At 40.0% G+C, this 20,911-nt stretch overlaps 1 protein-coding gene across 2 annotated transcripts in view; it reads right to left on the bottom strand.

Moving 5' to 3' along the window:
- Positions 1–19,939, bottom strand: part of syngr1b (synaptogyrin 1b) — a 36,382-nt gene extending 16,443 nt beyond the window's left edge. For both annotated transcript variants that reach the window (XM_084714809.1, XM_084714810.1), the window contains exon 1: positions 19,464–19,939. In XM_084714809.1, coding sequence (XP_084570935.1) covers positions 19,464–19,565 — 102 coding nt within the window. In that variant the 5' untranslated portion in view covers positions 19,566–19,939. The remainder of the gene's footprint in view (positions 1–19,463) is intronic.
- Between the last annotated feature and the right edge of the window lie 972 nt (positions 19,940–20,911).

The following is a 20,911-nucleotide window of genomic DNA, read 5'->3' as shown; positions in this document are numbered from 1 at the left end:
TATGGGTAGAACCCCAGTCCTTCAGGAAGAACTGTTTCTGAACCCTTATTTCTGAGTGTATAATTGAACCTTGGGTTGGTGAGCTGCTTGGACAGTTTACCCAGCTGTTGTGTCTCTGTTTATGTGACAAATGACAGTGATACAAAGGGAGCGCACACAACAGACTGACAGCACAGACCATGAAGGCCAACAACCAGGCCGGAGAGGAAACCGGGATGTCAGTCACAACGGGGATTACAGCACAGTTTTTTCTATCTTTCACTTTGTCTCTCTTTATTTGCTTTCGAGCCTTACTTTCCACCGCCTGCTTCACACTCGGAGACCCACATTTTCACCGCTGACGCCGAGCGCTAAGCATCTGAAGTGCCAGCTGAAGCAGAACATACAGTAAGTCTGTTAAAGTTATGTGACACTGACTTCATTATTTCGAGACTGAGATTCAATCCATTTGACTGTGAGGGGAGAAAAAGCTGATGATCAAGTCACCTTGCTTTGATATTGTATCACCCTTTGAGGGAATTCCCTACTGCCCAGGCCATGCTTTTTCCCAGTGTTGGCCCAGTTAACACCAGTATGTGTGTTACTGCATTTGTACTGTGTATATCAGGACAGAAAAACCTGGTTCAACATGATCTGGATCAATTCGCTAACTACAAACTATTATGTTATATTGGCTGGTGCATCAGTCCAACACTTAGGTAATTTTTCAAGTAACTCAACAACTCAGCTAAAGTGAATTATAAGAACTATACTCCCCTGGCTTTTCATCAAACGGCATCATAACAAGAATATTCAATTTGGCCACATTTCAGTTAGATTTATGACTAAATATCAGCAAAACTAATCCTGTTCCCATCATACTCTGCTGTACTTTGCGTTGAGCTTTGCCTAAAGACGGCTGCACAGAGCTGTGAGCATCATGCCCTGTTTATACCTGGCATTAACATGTGTCTTGGGTGATCCAAGTATTGAGGACACATTGAGCTCCGGTCGCTCCGACCACATTTGGAGGTGGGTGACCACATTCTTCCAGCAGCGTGTACACAATGCGTCCCTGGGACACACTGGGACACAGCCTGCTCAGCTGACATCCTGCAAATACACACAGAGATGCTTTCTGATTTAAATTTGGTTCATTGTAATGCAAATTGCATGTTTGGACTTCCTTACGTGCTGAGATAAGCAGCAGATACAAACTGTTTGTCTGAACTAGTATATCCCCTAGGCTTCTTTAGGCAATTTTGAGAGTTGTTTAGTGAGGAGAAACTTAATAAAACTTTCCGAAACAGCTACAGCAAAGGCCTACTTGTTAAACTGGCATCAAATGCAATACATTCACTTGTTTCGTTGCTTGTAAAAAAAAAAAACAGTGTCAGCTTGTTGTAATAGGTGGCTACTCGTGTTTGAAGTGTGTCTTACCTGGTTACATTTAGCAGCTAGTTATTTGAAAACCATTTACACCAAATCTACTAAAGAGGAAAATGTTTTATTGATGGTAAAGATGTTCTTCAATATTCAGACCTTCTTGTAAATTAGGCAAATGTCCTACAAAATATTTGGCATTTAAAAATAGAGTTCTAATTTTTAGGAGACCAAGCCAGTAAGTCACATAGACCTCAAAATAACTTTATATTCAAACATACAGGGGAATAAATGACCTTCTCCAAGTCTTTTGAGGTTATGATGATGTATCACAATGCAAAAAACTGCTACCTCAGCAGTTTTTCTCATTTACATGTTTGGCTTAAAAACTGAATCTTCTTAGCCTCCATGGTTGAAATGCTTCCCAAAAGCAATCAGCTTTTTTTGTAGCTGTCCAGTCTCTTTTTTGAGCAACTCCAGTTTGAGTTTGGTGTCAAGATGACAGCCGTACATCTTACTATCAGATGAGGCAATGCCTGACTCCCTTGTATTAATCAGCAATAACAAAAGTGACTCATATTGTGCTCTATACAGTCATTCTGTGGTACAAAGCTTTAAAAACATCACTCATCTCCATTTTAAAGACAAACTGAATGGAAATCTATAGCTTTCTACTTCATCTAAGGAGGAAACCTGAGCTGGTATTTAGAGTCTTGATGTCAAACTGGAGCAGTTTGTTAGCAAGCATGCACAACCTTTCTGTTTCCCTCGCCCTCCCTCCATCACCCTTTCTGCCCCTCTGCTCTCTGGTCTGCCTTTAGCCTCATGCACGCCTCCCTCCATGAAACGAAGGATGTGTGTGGGAGGAGAGTAACACCTCAAACCCCCCCCTCCGTGTACCTGCAGCCTTTTTTCATTAAGGAGAGAGATGATGAGTAGAAGGAGGAAGGAGATGGGGACGAGCGAAGGGAAGCGTTGGGGGCAGAAGGGGTATGGAGGCGGTGCTATTTTTAGACAGGCTGCATCATCGCTCCCTCCCTCCTTCTCGTTTCTCCCATCTCCCCTTGTTACTGGCCCTGCCTCTGCCCACGAGCATTCTTGAGAAAAATGAACGTGCTCCAACACACACATTAACACACACAACCATATACAGCTCAAACACACGCACAGTTTGTCCAGTGCTTCACATGCCCGGCCTTCTTTAAGATTCAGGTCAGAAAGCACAGAATCATGCACACACAGTCAATCACATGATGTTGAGAACGCTCTGCTCAGAATAGTCACCTAGTAAACCTATGCTAAACATACACTAAGAAGGAAAGTGCAGGGTTCAACTTTCCCCCGAAGCCAATTTTTACAAGCCACTGTGCAAATTGTTTTATCGAGTCGTGTTTAATCTAGGGCTACAAAGTCTATAAAATGTCAATAAAAAGCAAAAAATGTCCATCCCAGTGTTTTAAAGTCCAAGGTGAAGTCTTTGAATGTCTTATTTCGTCTAAAAACACAAAGATATTCAGTTTAATATAATAATAAATGAAGAAATTTGGGACATCTAAACATTTGAGAGGCTGAGAACAGCATTTTCTGTCATTTTGCATGAAAGATCAAACTTTAACAATTAATTGATTATCAGAATCATTTAAAGGAGCGATATGTAACAACTGCATTTGCAGAAATGAGTGCTGCAGTCCAAATAGTGAGTAAAATCCTCTTTAATATATGATGTATGCTTGAAAAGAGTTGGACTCGAGGAAGCTCAGGCTGGCTGCAGGAACACTGCAGGAGCGCAAGACGAGTGCAACATCGTAAGTAACAAAAACAAGTGGGGACAAGTCCGACACTGTAATTTGATCAGCTGTTTGTCTGTCAATGCACAGCTAAGCCCGAAATTCTAAAACAAAAGCCCACTGCTCTAAAAATAAACACTCACTGCTCAATTTAACCGTTATAAACATCTTCAATTTCAACCTTATTTGTCCCAATGGACAATTGATTTTGCAGCATAAGAGCAACATCGAAAACAAACATGAATTAAGACATAACAATAAAAACGAGGTAACACAGACTCAGCACTGTATCAACAAACAGCTTAACTGTCAAGAGCAACAACAATTAAAAACATGGCCGAGCTGTCATCCCGCTGTATAAAATACGTCCAGCATACATCACAACATCACCAAATGAAGTAGACCGGCAACAGCAAAACAAATATCATTACACCAGTATGACTACTGGGACAGGATTATCCAGCTATCTCCTGTTTCCTGCATTAAGAAGGGTAATGGCCGTGGGGATGAACGAGTGCCTTTATCTGTTTGTCTTAACCAAGGGGAATCTGAAGCAGGTGCCAGAGGGCAGGAGCTGAACCTCCTGGTGAAGAGGATAGGTGCAGTCAGACAGGATGGAATTTGCCTTCTTCACCACCTGACTGTTGTACAAAACAGGCAGGTTACTCTGCTGGACTCCTACAATTTTGCTGCAGATCTACCGCCTTTTAAAAGATGGCTAAAGATTTGTTACGACTCATAAACAGACACTTGCTCATTCTGCAAACATCTGGCATTAATTTGATCTGTATTTAATGTGAAACGAGCAAACAAAAATTTATATATACAGATTTCTCCTTTAATAGCTTGATTATTTTTTAACACTTGCCCCATCTGACAAGTGAGTTAGCAGATTTCCTTGCCTGACATGGCATTTTACTTGCCCCGTTCATTGTACAGCCCTGAAGTGATCTGTGTATATATTTTACTTAGTTACTTCTCTTGTCTCTACAGAAAATACTTATATTTCTTCCCTTCATCTTATTTCCTTGCCTGCCACAGACGCAGATATTCCAGATTTGTGGCCCTGGGTAAAAATCATTTTCTAACATGGTGTACTAACCAGGGTTATGTAACTGGGATTATATATATTTTCACAATGTCATAATTTAGATGTTCCCCACATAAGTTCCATGGTACTTTCTAGATGTCACTAAACCAATATAGGGAATAATGAACTCACCCAAAATCATTTCAGAGACACATGCAAACCTGTGAAGAACCCATAGTTACCCAAAATGTTTCAGTCTCAGGACCTTCAGGGTTTTTCTATCCCTCTCTTCCAGCTGACTTAAAGTTATTCATTATGTGTCATTTTGTGGCCCTTCTTGTTATTTTTAGCGACGAAACAAGTAACTAACTCAATTGAATTGATTCATTTGGCAGCAGCAAATTGCTTCAAATCAGTTTATCTGATTTTTTTTTTCTTTTTTGCAGAACAGACACAGAAAACCAGTTTAAACCCACACATGTCAGAATGATGAATGACAGTACATGGTTTACCTAAAACTGAATGCTGGATGCTCTATTTTGTATTATTAATATTTTAAATGATAATGATTATAAAGAGGTTCTAAGAATAGAGAATAGAATAATAGCAGAATAGCAGAATAATAAAGCTTAGCGTAAGTTCAATCAGGAAGACTATTTTTACATGACACTCATTCATATCTCTCTCTTTTACCCTCTTTCCTGCTCATTCTCAATCAGCTGATTAAGGGTGTTCACTTTTCAGTTAACCAACCACATGTTGCCGCTACCTCCATCAGCCAATCATGTCGTTGCCATCAATTTTAAAATCTGTTCTCCTCTCTGATGTTGTCAGCTGTCATTTCAGTGCGGAATCGTTGCAACCCTCCTCCACCTGTTCACCTCCAGTTCTTCACATCCTGGGTCCATGGTGATCTCATCAGAAGAACATCTGACTTCTCCTGCTGCAAAATCTGTTGTTCTTCCTACAGCTGATTTCACAGTGATGCAGCTGGAAGAACCACAGGTTGTTCCACCTCTGGATAGCCAGGGGCCATGCTAGTTGAGTATTGCTGTCACACTTTGTTTTAGCCAACGAAGTAATAGCCACAGGTGAGGTTGGTGTTACATGGCAACATGGGCCTGGGGTCCAAGGCCTGCATGCAGTGCATCCTGGTCTAAAGTACAGATGGAAATTAGCATCTTGCTAAATCTGATGCAACCATGTTTTCATTTCTTGTACATGATCAATGTCATTGCACACTGTCCTGCTATAAATCAAATAAATGTAGAAACTGCCTACATGGCTCCACAAGCACAAAAACTCAACTTTCTTGGTCAATGTAGCACACAAAGAAAATTATTGCTTCAGTTGACAATATTTACCATCAACACCGACTGTGCATCCATATGAAAAGTGGCTAAGGAGGCCCACAGCAGACACTTGAAGTTGCTAACACTAGGATGAGGTAACTTTCAGCAGTTTAATATGTTTGTTTCTATAAATCAGTTACCATTCTGAAAATATCCTGTATTTGTTTAGCATGGACGTTCATTGTTGACTTGGCGAACAAAAAAGACCTATATTTAAGTCACTCACTCATTTAGTACTTTTTTTTAACAACATGCAAATATATGTGATAACCCAGCCTGTTCTCATTCCCAGGTTGTCAACACAGACAATCACAGGACTGTCACCCAGCAGGCCGGGGGTTTGTGCCCTGTGTAAAACCAAAAGTTATTTATGTCATGTGACCTCACATGAATCACAACTGAATTGTGACCGTTGCACAGCGTTAACTGTGTGTTAAAAAGACTTTCTGGCACAACTGACGCTAAAGGGTACCTTGTGCATCAGTATGAGACACTGAGGGGCGTGACAAAGCAGTGTCTGGGATGAGAATGTGTTGGACAGCTTTCCTCCAAAGAATGGAACTAATTAAAGTTGTTTGCTGAAATATCCCAGTGAAAAATGGGTGTCTGTCGTAGGGGTTGAGGCAAGTGAATTTTTATTTCAGTGACCATGAACTGCAGCATGCCCAGTTAATCTATCTCTCCTCAATGGCTGCTATAAAGCCATAAAATGGCTCCAAAAAACACATTCATTGTGATGGCTTCATATTGTGAACTGACTTCACAGTCTGTACAGTGACTACGGAACATGTTCGTCTGTGTCCACTCACTGCTTTTTATTTGGGAGTTTGTCAGTTTCTGTAACAAGGACAGCAGGACCTGCAGGGCCACTAGTTTTTAGCGGTGTGACACAGTTTGGTTTTATGATTCTCCCCTGAGAAACTCCGGTGGGAAATAAACTCACCACCAGGGGATTATCTTCCTCTATGTGCCTCTATTTTCCCTCGCTCTTTTTCTTTTTCTCTGGCTGTTTCAGTGACACAAACACCAAACACACTTACTCGAAATAAGGATTGGTTTTGGCATGACCTAGTTCAACGGGTTTGAAAACACACATCGTCTTCAGGGTCACAATTATATTTGCTTGTCACATGGCAGGGGGCAGATTGAATTACCGAGCTTTTTCCCCGGCTGCTGAGAGGAATCCGGCTGGAGCACGTCCTTCACATGCACATCAGCTGCAGAATGCAAGGTGTAACGGTCATTTTTCTATTGCGAATGTTTCACCAAGATACATACATGCACCTCAGTATACCTCATAAATGAACACATTGATCTGCACACAAAAATGTGAAACAAATGGAATGTGGCGAATACTTGAACTCGCTGCACCTTAACATTCTTCACATGCTTAGACTCTTAGAAATAAAGGGCTTACTAGAACCATAAAGGGTTCTTCGTGTTGTCCTCATTGGAGAGCCCATTTTGGTTCCTGGTAGAACATTTTGTAAAGGTTCCACTGCACCATTTCAGGGGGTTCTACCTAGAATCCAACATAAAGGGTTATATCTCGAAGCATCTACAAAAGGGTTCACCCAGAGAGGTTCTCAAGGAGAAACATCCTATGGTGTAATGATTTTACCCAGAACACTCTCTGAGGATTGCATCCAGAATTTTTACACATTCTATGGGTGCTAACGAGAACCCACCGTGGGGGTTCTAGTGAGAAACCTTTTACAGTTCAAGGGTAATATGTAGAACTCATCCAGGGGGTTCAACCAGAAACCCTTACATATTTCAAGGATTTTTCTAGGACCCATGCAGGGGGTTCTACTGAGAACCCTTTTATATTCCATGGGCATAAGCTAAAACCCACCCAAGGGGTTCTATCAAGAACCCTTTTATATTTAAAGGCTGGGTTCTAGATGAAACCCTTGGAATACAAAAGAGTTCTCAGACAACCCGACTTGGTGTAATACTTGAAATGTAAAAGGGTTCTCAGTAGAACCCCTGGGTGATTTTTGGATTAAACCCTTAGACATGATCTGGATAGAATCCCTAGATAGGGTTCTGGATGGAACCATTACATCATAGTAGGATTCTCTGTAGAACCTCTCTCATACAGGATTCTGTGTGAACCCTAACCCCTCACAAATGGTTCTTGGTATGACCTTTTATGTTGGGTTCTAGGGAGAACTCCCTGAAAAGGTTCCAGTGGGAAAATTCACAAAAGGTCCTACCAGCAAATGGTTTGGGTAGAACATCAGCCCTTCGGGGAGAACCCTTTTGGAACCCTTTTTCAAAGAGTGCAGGAACCATGAAAAGTGGAGCATGTGATATGGTTTCATATATGACTCCTTCACACCCACCCCCGACTCTTTTTTCACTGTGATTCTCCCAGCATATGACTTCTTTAAGTGTGTGTGTGTCTATGTGTGTGCGTGTGTGTGTGTGTGTGTGAGTGTGCGGGTGTGTGTGTGGGTGTGTGTGGAGGTTCCCTCGCCTCTCTGATCTGTAGACAGATCACAAGGCTTCTGGTGGTGATGAAAGCAGGCACTGTGAAGGACACCACGTGGGTTTCTGATCTTGTGACCATCAGAGGGTCACTTACAAATTGCACATTAAGGATGCCAATTGCCAGAAATGTGTGTGTGTGTGTGTGTGTGTGTGTGTGTGTGTGTCTGTGTGTGAAACTGTATTCATGCATGCGTGAATAAATGTGCTTCCTCCAGATCCTGCCTTTCTCTGTCTACCTTACCTACTCTATCTACTTTTCCTGTTTTTGCACTAATTTAAATAAATCTAAAGTCTGGATGACTAGATTTCAACACACACAGACACACACAGACACACACTCCACAGAGCCATCTTAGCCACTGGATAGGTCTAAATCATACCATTCCACTCTGGCTGGTTGTGAATGATTTAAAGCTGCTGTTGTGCTGGCTGAAAGGCCTTTTGGATCCATTGTAAAGACCAGACAATTGAGCCAGGCCTCATGTCACCCCGGTATTCACACACTGTACCTCACACAAAATCCTGTGTTCCAACTACACACACACACACACACACATGCACACACTGAGAGACACACTACACCGTGACCCCACTACATTTTATCCAGGCCTTTGTGACTGCGGCCTGTTAACAATCGAACAATAAATTAATAACATCCATGGAAAAAAATACTAAAAAGGTGACTTGGTCAGTCAATCCACAGATTTTCACTGACAACGTGAGCCCAAACTGTGGTGACACTTGGAAAACATCAGTCTCAAAAATGAACTTAGTCTCAGATTCAACCTTCAAGACTTTTTGAAACAAGAGAACAGGTCCTGTGTAGAGATAATTTAACTTGTTCTTAATGAAGCTGTATTTGTCAGGGGGATTGCCCACAAGCATCGGTATGTAGACAATAGACAGAATAAGGCAGTCTGCTATATTTGTATATAAAAATACACACCTGGTTATTGGTATTAGCAACACGTATAGATCTGACCCTTTGGCAGATATTTGCCTGGTGTGGCACTCATTTGTACCCACAAAGAGTGACAGAAGTAGTTGTGTGAAGAATGCAAAAGAGAACTTCAGCAAAAAGTTCAAACTTTGCTGACTTTTGCAACTCCACACACCTGTCCAGGCATTGCATAATGCGGGCATTTATGTCGAACTGACAGGTTTGGCAAGTTACAGAAACTGCTGGTCAGAGCTCAGTTCTGACAGTCATGTCTAGAAGGGGAACCTAGATTCGCACAACTCTTCGGGTCTGGGAGACAGCAACCTCTAAATTGTCTTGTCTCACTGAGTTAGAAGCACATTGCAATCTCTCGAGGATAATGCCAAGACTCATTTTATTGTTTTCGCCTGTGTCTGAATCATTTTAAAGTACATTACACATGTACTCTAAATACTTTACATCGTCTTACACTATTCATAAAGACAAACATAAGCAGTCATAGGCTTTTATCATTTTACAACACAGGGTCATATTATGAAATGCTTGTTGTAACCTCTTTATGCTGCTCACAAAACAAAAATTAAATAATTGGATGAATAAATGTCATATAATACAAGGTTCATTCATTTTTCATTTTAAAATACAGGGTTGTAAAAGGAAATGTTAGCTGTAGTGCCAGTATGCTACTAAGCAAACAAAAATTATATAAATACATGAATAAATAAGTCATAAAAATTCTATTTTTTATGGTTTAGTGCAGTAAGAGACTTGCAATGTGCCTATAGCACCACACAAGGCATGTACAAATGTCATAAGAGAGTACAACTCTAGGGTTCCCTTACAGATATAAAAAATTCTGACACATTAAGTATGTGGCATTTAGCCTGCCAACCTTCACACCTTTTCTTAATTCTATTCTAGTCAAGTCAAGTCAATTTTTATTTGTGCAGCATGATATCACAAATCACAATTTGCCTCAGGGGGCTTTACAATCTGTACAGTGTGTGAAATTTCAAGCTATACAAATAAAACAACACTTCCCAAGATCATAGTTCTTTTATACTGCTCCAGCTTTCTAACAAATTTTCCCACTTTTTTTCATTCTTTTTTCTTTCTTCTACGGTAAGGGCAAAAACTAAACGAACAAAAGGAAACTGATGAATATTGGTTTATGCCAGAGATTTACACAAGTTCACGCCAGAGGGACAAATTATTCTGCATTCTTTCCAGATAATTAAGAGTAAAATTAAAATTATTCAATACAAAAATGCAGTTGCATGGTATTATTTTGTATTATTTTGTTATCTTTCAGTCTTTAAAAGTCAGGGACTCGTGGATATGAGTATTTGAAACGTTTGTTGCCTTCGCTATACGTCACTCCAGATATAAACATTGGCTAAATGCAAAAATGTTCACCATGTCAAGACATTCATCATGAAAGACAGAGTTACAGTGAAATGTAGTGATTAATTGAGGTTTATATATGAGCTGCTGTCGGAAGCAAACAACAACATGATGCCAGAAAATGACTGCAGTGATTAGATAAACTTTCTTGTAAAAGGAGATAGAAGTGATGTTCATGACAAGTCAACAGTGAGTTAGCTGGACTGCTGAATAATACAGGATCGCTGCTGGAGGATATTCTATACTGAGTATGTGTGTGAGGGTGTGTGTGTGTGTGGGCTTATTGTCTGCTGCGGCGTGTTGGCCTGGACTGGGCATACCTGATTGCTGCTGTCACCATGGCAGCAGCTGCTCATGTAATGAGAGAGAGAGAGAGAGAGAGTGATGGAGAGAGGAGACCTTGTCAAAGTACAATTCAAGGAGAGCCACTGCAGCACCAAGGGTACACAATGAGACAGACAGATATAATCACAAGTCCAGGACACGGCGACACACTCATATCGCCACATTTATACTCTGTTCTACCCACTCGGTCATTCACACACCCGCACAGCCCTCCTCAACACGCCTCCGTCTCTTTCTTGTTGCGTCACTGCCCTCCTCACCATTTGAGTTTTGGGAGGCAATCAGTGAGAACGTGATCAGATGATCCCAGAAAACACGTCGGTATCTGTGCAAGGAAACAGACGGTTCCTCAATCTCGTAAAGCCGAGCGTAACAGAATCAACGGAGAGTAGAGCTGCAATCTGGACCGCTGGTCATTCAGTTACTTCTACATGTGATTGTGTCCAGTATGACAGCTCCATCAGGCTTGAAAAATCATGAAAAGCAACAATAAATGTGTGTTCTGAGTTTGTCACTCCATACAAACCATCCAGCCAAATTTAAATTACTAAAAACATCGCTAAGCATATAAAATTAGGTCTAAATATCATGAAAAAATGAGCAGTGTTCTCTGCTCTGCTCTGCTATCTCAGTGTGTCAAACACCACCACGGCCCAAAAACAACCTGATATGTATAATGTATTTAGAAGAAAAACTCCCCTTTATTCTTTACTCTGACTTTAAGATAATTTCACTAGATACTGTATTAATCTTAAAGGACCATACTTGCTAGCTAGGGATGTCAATGATTAACCGTTAATCACCGAGAATACGCACACACAGTCCAACAGCTTTGCCAGCTTGAAGTCTTAAGTGAAAAGTGAGCAGCTTTGAGAAGATGAATCATTCTGTTGGAGTTGTTGGATCTACAACAACACTCCTTCTCTCAAGAAGTCAAGTAGAGGGGTGCCCCTATAGCTCAGTCGGTAGGGCGTGCGCACCATGTATTGAGGCCGTTAGTCCTCTGCAGCAGCTGCCGGTTCGAGTCCCGCCTGGGGCTCATTTGCTGTGTGTTGTCCCCTCTATCTTCGCCCCCCTTTCGTGTCATACCTTCAGCTTTCGCTATCAATAAAGGCAAAAAGCCCAAAAGATATCTTTAAAAAAAAAAAGAAGTCAAGTAAAGGCACAAGATTCATTTTGGCCCTTTATCAAATTATAATCTGTGTATTTTGCCGACATCGGTGTCACAATTAAGAGTCGCTTGAACCGGTGTGTCCAAATCCTTTGGACAACATGCAGCGGATTAGAGTATCCGCTTTACTTTAGTTGATACCGATCCATTAAATTTTCCCAGACAGGCTCCATTATGAATCCTTAGGTATTGGTCAGGGACTCGGATATCTCTGCAATGTAGACTTGATAGTAAGCACACTATTATTTGTTACATCCTGCTGATCAAAGGTTTGGAACCACAGTGAACCAATTCTTTACATACTGATAATGACACATCCTCTGGGAACAATATCCCGCCCTTCCCTCTTTTAACTCCTTTATTTCATCACTCTTCATCATTGCAAACTCTCTGCCAGTCCTATTGTGTGAATACAGAAGTGGCTCACCCACTGATTATAACTGCACTGCACACTGTTTGATCACTACCTCTTGGCCCACGGTGTAAGCGTGCTACTGTGCCATTGTTCTGGGTATAGATTTCCCACTACGACCCACTCTTTGTGTCTGTGAGCTAACTGTGAGTAAGACCACTACAGCAAACATCCACAAAGGATTTTGACTGATTTCTTCCACAACATCGAGCCTATGTTTGTCAAAGTTGCATAATCATTATAATTATCACAGATTAAGCAATTACTGCTTCAGTTGCATTGCTACAAGACTGAGGCTTTCACAAAGATTAATGCAGACTTTTGTTCAGTGTTTGGGTGTCGCAATTAAATTCATTCATGCCGTATAGAAATGAAACTAACTGACAATATAGTGCCTAAGTCCCAACCCTACTGGTGGACCACCATGGAAACTTTTTTGATCGTGTTTGAACTGTGCCATGAACTACACATGTGATGTTTGTTAATTTAAAAGATAATTCTGCAAGTCAAGAAAGTTGCAATTTGTCATAAAACTGTTTAAATATTAGACTGTGAAGATGCATAATGAGAAAGACACCTAGAAGTCACATAAGTGACGACATGACTTCCTTCCTTCAAAAGCTTTAAAACATTAGCTGCTAAAGCTACAATGCCTGTGTGTTATCATGTTGGGATGCAGTCACACAACAGTGGGTCTTACTTGTTCTTTCTCTTTCTAGGTGATAAAAGGACCAGGAGCTGAATAAAACACATCAGGTAAGGTAATGTTACAAAGCACAATAAGATTGGTGTTGATGCAGTTCACTAAGTGTCTGTAGCAAAGGTTGTCGTAAGCAACAGGACTTGGTAGAGTTCTTGAAGACGTTTCGCCTCCCATCCAAGGTTTCACACAAAACTAAACTATCCATCCATCCATCCATTGTCCATAACCGCTTACCTTTTTTATTAGTTGCATCTCCTATCATTGTTAACGATTGAGTTGGGGGTTGTGACCTTTATTTGGCTTCTGAAGTATGGCATTGTTAGTCCCACAATGGGGAAATTTATAAGAACTGATTAGGGCCAGATAAAACTAATCAGTGATCAAAAAAGGCAGGAGAAGAGTAAAGGCAGAAAATAAAGTCAACGAAAACACATGAGAAGACCGACTCTTTCAAAATAAAGCAGGAAATGACTAATCATAAAACCCAAAACCATGACGCCGGCTTAACTGGAACGGTAGGTAAATAAAATTTTTAAAAAATAGTCAGGAAGGTCATGATAGATAAGGAAATAAAATTTGCAAACACACTGGTGTAGTCACATCAGTGTTGTCTGTATTCCCTTACCTGCTAGTGGTTGAAAACTTAGATTCTGATGCCTGTAACGTGTCTCATTTTAATATTTTGCATGCATACATCTTCTGTGAATCTGTTCTATAAAATGGCAGAATATGTTGAAAAATACCAATCAGTGTTTTCCAAAGCCCAAGATCATGTCCTCAAATGTCTTGTTTTGCCTACAACTCAGATATTTGGTTTACAGTCAAAAAGGAGCAAAGAAATCAGAAATATTCACATTTAAGAGGTTAAAATCATAAATATGTATATATATATATATATATATATATATATATATATATATATATATATATATACATATATATATATATACATATATATATATACATGTTTTTTTTTCTCAAAACATTATTCAAACTGATTGATCACTTAATTGTTGCAGCTTTACTAGAATCAAAATTTTATGTGTCTCTTCCTCTTCCACTGTACTTAAGCCGAAGAAAAACCACAGCAGATGTGATCACAGCTTTTGTTTAATATATACATAAGTGCATTGTCTGGGTGAGGTTTACCACAAAAGAAAATGCAATCTCCATCCCTGTTGCAGACTGGCCAATCAGTGGAGGGTTTAGGGACTTATTGACACTGACCAGCCAAATACCAAAACGTATTAACAATCCTATCTGACAAACAGCTGTATGTTACTCTGGGCTCATGTGTAAATGTTTCATGCAAAAATACAAATCGGCTTATTTAGATCTGCAGACAAACACATGTTCACGCCCATGATGACTGCGAGCACATAATGCCATTTATACAATGCAAATATGCAACTTGCATATTAAAACAGCTTCCAAACTGTCTGGCATGTAGGCCCTAACAAACAGTGAGTGTTTGTGTGTGAGTGTGTTCCTGTTTTTACATGGAGTTGACAGAATGTGCTGCGCTGCTGTGTGTGTGTGTTTGTGTATTTGTGTCGCTAATATCAAATAGTTACTCACCAATTAGCAAATCTCCTGACCTCTGAAATGCTAATCGTCATCATCATAGCTAAATTTATAATGTTAACCCACGTTATTTATGTAGGAGCATTTCAGTGAAAGGGAAGAGGAGTGGAGTTTTCTTCAGCAGCTCACAGTTAATCATCTTGTAAATAACAGTTCAGGTCCGTTTTGAAATGTTCCAGTTAAAAAGCAAGAATCTCATGGAAGAGAAAGCAACTTTGATGAAGCGTAAGATGCAGGAGAATGTTGCTATCATCACAAATGTGCGTGAACCTTTTAAGACTAAAAGGGAGGAAATGTTTCCTCTTTCTGTTCATAAGAAAACAACACACATACAGCAAATACCGCTTTCTTTTTTGCATTAGTGTCGAGTTAAATGGTGAACTTTGATCTGCAAATTCACCCAGCGAGCCAAAAGAAACTCTGCTTTGGGCATGTCGACTTCTGAAACATGCTTTTTAAGCGGAATAAAGTGCAAAGCATAACCAAACGCCGTATTTAGGTGCATAATGATTTGATAAATGTTTCAAATTGCCCTGGTGATAACCCCAATCCTCAAACAGCAGCAGAACTTGCGAAATGCTCAAAGCGAAAAAGAAACACTGATCCAAGATTAAAGAGTAATCTCTTTTAAATACAGATCAGAAGTAGACCCATAGGCAAAGAGATGCCATCTCAACTTTCCAAGAAAGGTTGATCCCATTTAGTTTAATTCAGTAAATAAATTCAATTATTTTTCATTTAGAAAATGATCACACACACAAGGTGCTCTCCCTCCCTCCATCTGCGACTGTGTTCACTCGTCCTCTCTCCTCCATCCATCGTGCATCATCACAAACACACTGGACTGACTCCCTGAAGCTGAATCACACACAAAAAACACTTACTACCACCTCCACATGCAGCCCTCGTATGTCAGAGGAAGTGGGTGATGGAGAAAGAGAAGAGGGAGGACAGAGAACCCTCAACCACCATTCATAAACTGCTCTCTCTCTCTCTCTCTCTGTTTGGCCTCGCAAATCTATTCATTCCCACTTGTCTCACCTTCTCTAACACACACACACACATCTGATGTCCCCCGTCACCAAATGTTATACGTGCTGATAGTTTCCTCCCCCACAATCCACAGCAAACTGAGTTTTAGCACCATCACACAAAACATCACAACTCAGGCTGTGGCTGTTACTATGGATACACGCCGTTGCGCTGGTGACGCCTAGAGGGCGAGACGTCTCACGGGGACCCATGAAGTACAGTTATTCCATACCTGATCGTGCGCGTGTTCGTCCTTTAACCACCTGACCGCGCTGTATTTCACAAAGTCTAAAGTAGTGTGGAAAGCTGTGAACTATTTTCTGGTGTTAAAAAACAAATAATTACACCTTTTTATACCATAAAATTTGGTTGATCCAGAAATATTGAAAACAATATTTCATTGTAGACGTAGAGCAGTGGTGTTCAAACTGGAATCAACAGAGGACAACAGGTTACTGAGTGGGCTGCAGGGGAAAGTTGGAGCGAAAAGGGAAGAAATAGGGATGACCGTTTTGATTGATTATAATTTATAGTGATCCTAGTTTGAACATTGATTGACTATTAAGATTTTATACTAGTCAAACCTAAAAATAAAATAAACTAAGAGGGGATTTCTCAAGACAAAACTGGGGGTCATGTGAAAGGTTTGGGAACTCCTGGCCTAGAGAACAGTAATATGCAGTTGTGGCTCTTAAAGGAGCTTTAATAAAGCATATAGTGAGTTATATATTTTACTTTGAAAAATCAACTCTTAAAAAAGCTGCAACACCAGTGCTTCTAATGATAAGAGAATGTCTGTCTTAGTTTTTGAAACTATTCATATCCGATATTCAGTTCACACTGTAGAACACATCTACAAACAACTGGCCTTTTCATGCTAAATTAAAAACAAATTAAACAAAAAAATTTTAATAATAAGGTGTGTGGTTTCCACATGCTCAAGAGATTTTCACGTTTTGTTCTGTGTATGTAAAGTTTGAAGTTTTATGTGTCTTAAAAATGGCGGTTGCAAACAGGTGGCTGAATGAGGCGACAGGGTTTTTCAGGGACCAGGGCTGCAACTGATGATTATTTTCATCATTGATTAATCTGTCGATTATTTTCTCGATTAATCAGTTAGCTGTTTGGTCCACGAAATGTCAGAAAATGGTGAAAAATGTTGATCGGTGTTTCCCAAAGCCCAGGATGACGTCCTCAAATGTCTTGTTTTGTCCACAATATTTAGTTTACTGTCAGAGAATTAATTTTCTGCACTGATCCTAAATCCAATCGACAAAATCCAACATTGCTGCAGCACTCTGTTAATGTAATTAATTAATATAATAATATGTATATGTATTTTTCTACAACCAGTGAGTTGACCTCATGACGCTAAGAAAACTAGACTAGATGCTTACATGAAATCTTTCACGGTTCATTGAACAGTTACACATGACTTGTTTTCACGAGTCATGTAGAGATAAAGGGTTAACACCTATTTTCACACTTTGTTCATATGATTTAAATTTGAACGATAGAGATCATGTTTTATGTGAACGTTATGTTTGCTATCAGTCACACTAGCTTTAGTCACAAGGGGCTGAAATATGACCAGAGCGTGTCAATGGGAAACTGTATAGAGACATGCATATATTGCACATAATGATCTACTCCATGTATGTCCATTCAATATCTATTTCCTTTGCACCGTTTCTAATGTTTTGTGCCTACAAACACTTGACTAATAGAGTTTCAAAGTGAAACTACTATCCATCATTCCAACACAGGGTCACAAAAAACTTAGTTTGACCTATTCTGTAGATTTAAACCAAAACAATTGTTCCCTTTAATGCTCATTAGTCTTGAAAGAGGAAGCACGTTGTTTTAAAATAAAGATCAGCCCTCTGTGACCCCATGTTTCCAACAGCCGGCATGTCGTCAAGACTTTACTGGAAAGCATAATTTGTGCATCCACATGACTCCACCTGCCTCTGTATCCTTTCAGTGTACTTGAAAAGGCTCTTGGCGTTCTTTAAGGATGTGCAGACAAAGTCCTATAAATAAGAAATTATCCCAACTGTCTGCTGCAAAGTGGGGGCATTGTGAAAAATTACCTTCACTTAATATTTTACAGTTTACCTCACAGAATAAACTGCTGTGCTACTTGGCATTTTTAGTAGGGTTGTAGAGCTGCAGAGGTAACACTTTTTGTTTTGTGTGTGCATTTCACAAAAAACAGCTGCCTTAAAGAGTAAATTTACACATTCCTCCTGAGGAAGTGTAAACGAGGTGATGAACTGATGAAATCAGATACAGGAAACCCAACTCACAGTTAATGATCAGTAATCTTGATCTAATCACCTTTAAAAAAACAAACAAAGACTGTTTGTCTAAGGCTGCAACTAACAACTATTTTATTATTGATTTATCATTTACTCATTTAGTCTATGAAATGTCAAAGAAAACTATGAACATAGCTTCTTTTGTCCAACCAACAGTTCAAAATATAAAAACTCTTTATTTACTTCTGTATTCACCCCAAAATAAAAAATACTACCCCTGTCCTGCAGTGGTATTTTTAGTACTTATTTAAACTTTAGTTGTGGTAGATTCTACTACAGAAAGAAAGTAGTTTTTACACATGAAACTGCTCGCAACAAGGTCTGTGGACTGTGTGATTACTGTTTTTGGAAAGAGACACTGGTTTTGAATTTTTCAAATATTGTTTTGGTGCCATTTAGTCCCACTATATTGGGGAGAAGTCAGACATTTCTATGGCTGATATCTTCAAAATTCTCCACATCACATCCACAAATACTAAATGTCAAAAAACGTTAGTGAACAACATCTGCATGAACGTCATCACAGATTACGTTTGCACCCATAAACTCACTTTTATATGAGAAGCAGATCTGAAATCAAGGTGGACTTCATCTATACTTTGGCAAAGACATTTCAAAGTAATTTATTTCATAAGAAATATAGATGTACAGCACATTAAAGAGCGGAAAGTCAAAGGGGTGGCAGAGATTCTGCTTTATCTTGTTAATGGAAAAAAAAGGTTAGAATTCTCCATTAGTGCCTTTTACTCTGTCTGTCTCTCCTGCGTTTTGATACATTTCTGTATTTCTCATCCAAACATAAACCGAAAGATTACTGAAAAAAATAATTAGCATACTCTGTGCAACAGTATCTTATCACTCCTGCAAAATATCACTTATCATGGATGGAGCTGCCACCAGGAGTTTTGGAGACTTTTAGGAAGTTTTGCTGCCATGTGTTTACTATCCTTCCTAAAAGTGCTTCCTACTGGTGCTTTCCCTTTTCATTAGTGCTCCTCCTCCTTGGGGAAGGGAGGGTGGGCAGTTAATATGAACATTATTATGTTATGAAATCCTTTAAGGGTGCCTGTGTGCTCTCAATATGTTAATTAGAAAACATTAGATGCTGACTAATAAGTCTATATTATAAGAGGAGAGGTCAGTTAATGTTATAAACAGTGATGAGGACTCTGGGCCTACGTCAGTCTGATAAACAACATACTGAGTACCATAAACACACAATGGCACTATTAAAGACATGTAGACTTAATATTGGTATTTAATAATAATAATTTGGTACAAAAAATAGAATAAAATTCTTAGAAAGGATGTGATCTCTATTGCATCCTTCTCTGCTATTGGAATCGTTATTATTTCTGACTGATATGAAGCCTGCCTTGGCCCTTTTTAGATAAACAAATAAAAAAGAAGGTAATTCAAATGCACGTTTTAATTGTACATATAAGATTATTTTGAAGTGGCCCGTGCAGCCACTCAACAAACTTAAATGTATTTTTTCTTTCTTTGAATGGAGCGGTCACTCACCCAAGACACTATGCGGAGAATAGTCTGAGGCTGCTGGAAGAAGGTGACGGGGTCGAAGGCTCCTCCGGCTTTCCCGGCTCCGTATGCCTGCATCCCCTCCATGGTCCTCCTCCTCTCTGCACAGCCTCCTCGCTGGTCCTCCCCTCCTCCCCGCTGCTGGTTCAAAGGCACAAGGTGTGTGGTGGAGCACCGGGCGACCGACACGGAAAATCCCCAAATCTGCTCCTGCTACTACTATCACCGCTGCCGCCGCCGCCGCTGCTGCAGGGATGGACGGATGGATGCTAGTCTGTCCTCGGCTCCCGGGCGCACAGCCTCCCGGTGTTTTTCCTATCCTCTTGTTGTTGTTCTTTAATTTAACCTCTATATTTCCCGTTGTCCTCTCTCGATATCCGGGCGGAGGGAGCTGTGTGTTTTGATGATGCGCTCTGCCTCTCTGTCAGCGCAGGAGCCGGTGGCGAACACGTGAACGCGCCTCCGTTGTCACGCCTCGGACGGAGCTCGAGCGCTCCTCATCTACTGGCAGCGGGCACGCGCACGTGGTTGTGGAGGGCGCGCGATTGCGCTCTCATGATCGCTACAGGGAGTCACGCGCTTTCCCTGTTTGTTTAAGGGACTTCCCCCCCCCCCATCAGATAGCAGACAGGAGAAGGAGACGAGGACAGCAAGTTTAATCAACCAGAAAACGATATTCAATAAAGCTGTATATAACAGAAACCCCCCAGATTAGATGTATGTTAATAACTTATAAGACACATATTTCTCTCTGAAAACCACTGATACAATTTGATTAGAAATTAGATACCATAACGTTACAAACGCCACAAACATTTAAGTCTATATCAAAATAAGTGATTTGTGATGCTGCTGAGGCAAGAAAGTCCGCCCTCTGGTGGTCTTAACCGGACTTTGCTTTAAATGTGAAGTCTCTAACATAAATTAGTCTTTCAGGCAACTAAAAGTGTAGTTGGAGCTTCGATACACAGTGTTTACTACTTTTGCTGTAATTGAGCACTGGTTGAGGAAGCTTGCGTGACAGACATCCTCAGTTTTTTTTAATGCTTTGTTGAACAATGGATTTAACTGTGGTCTTAAGTAGAGAAACTATACAAAACAACAACAACACAATAATAATAAAAGAAAATAAAAAGAAAATCATATTATCAATAAAAAAGAGAAAATACTTTAAAATATATATATTTTATTACTACTATTAGTAGTGGTAATAGTAGTAGTAGTAGCAGTGTATGTCTTATATTAATACACAAATTCATACATTTACTACTACTTTTACATTTGAGCATTTACATTATGCGAGGACAAATATCCCTACACAATGGTCGTGTCTTGAAGGGAACCCAACATTTGTTGAACTCTCGCGAGATTTTTCTTCGTTGTACACGTTGAACGAACAAATTGTGTTTTATCAGGTGTCAACGCTGTGGATA

The sequence above is a fragment of the Lutjanus erythropterus genome, chromosome 3 (assembly GCF_056507025.1).
Source record: "Lutjanus erythropterus isolate fLutEry1 chromosome 3, fLutEry1.hap2, whole genome shotgun sequence".
Taxonomy (NCBI): domain Eukaryota; kingdom Metazoa; phylum Chordata; class Actinopteri; order Lutjaniformes; family Lutjanidae; genus Lutjanus; species Lutjanus erythropterus.
This window is presented reverse-complemented; position numbering and strand designations above follow the sequence as displayed.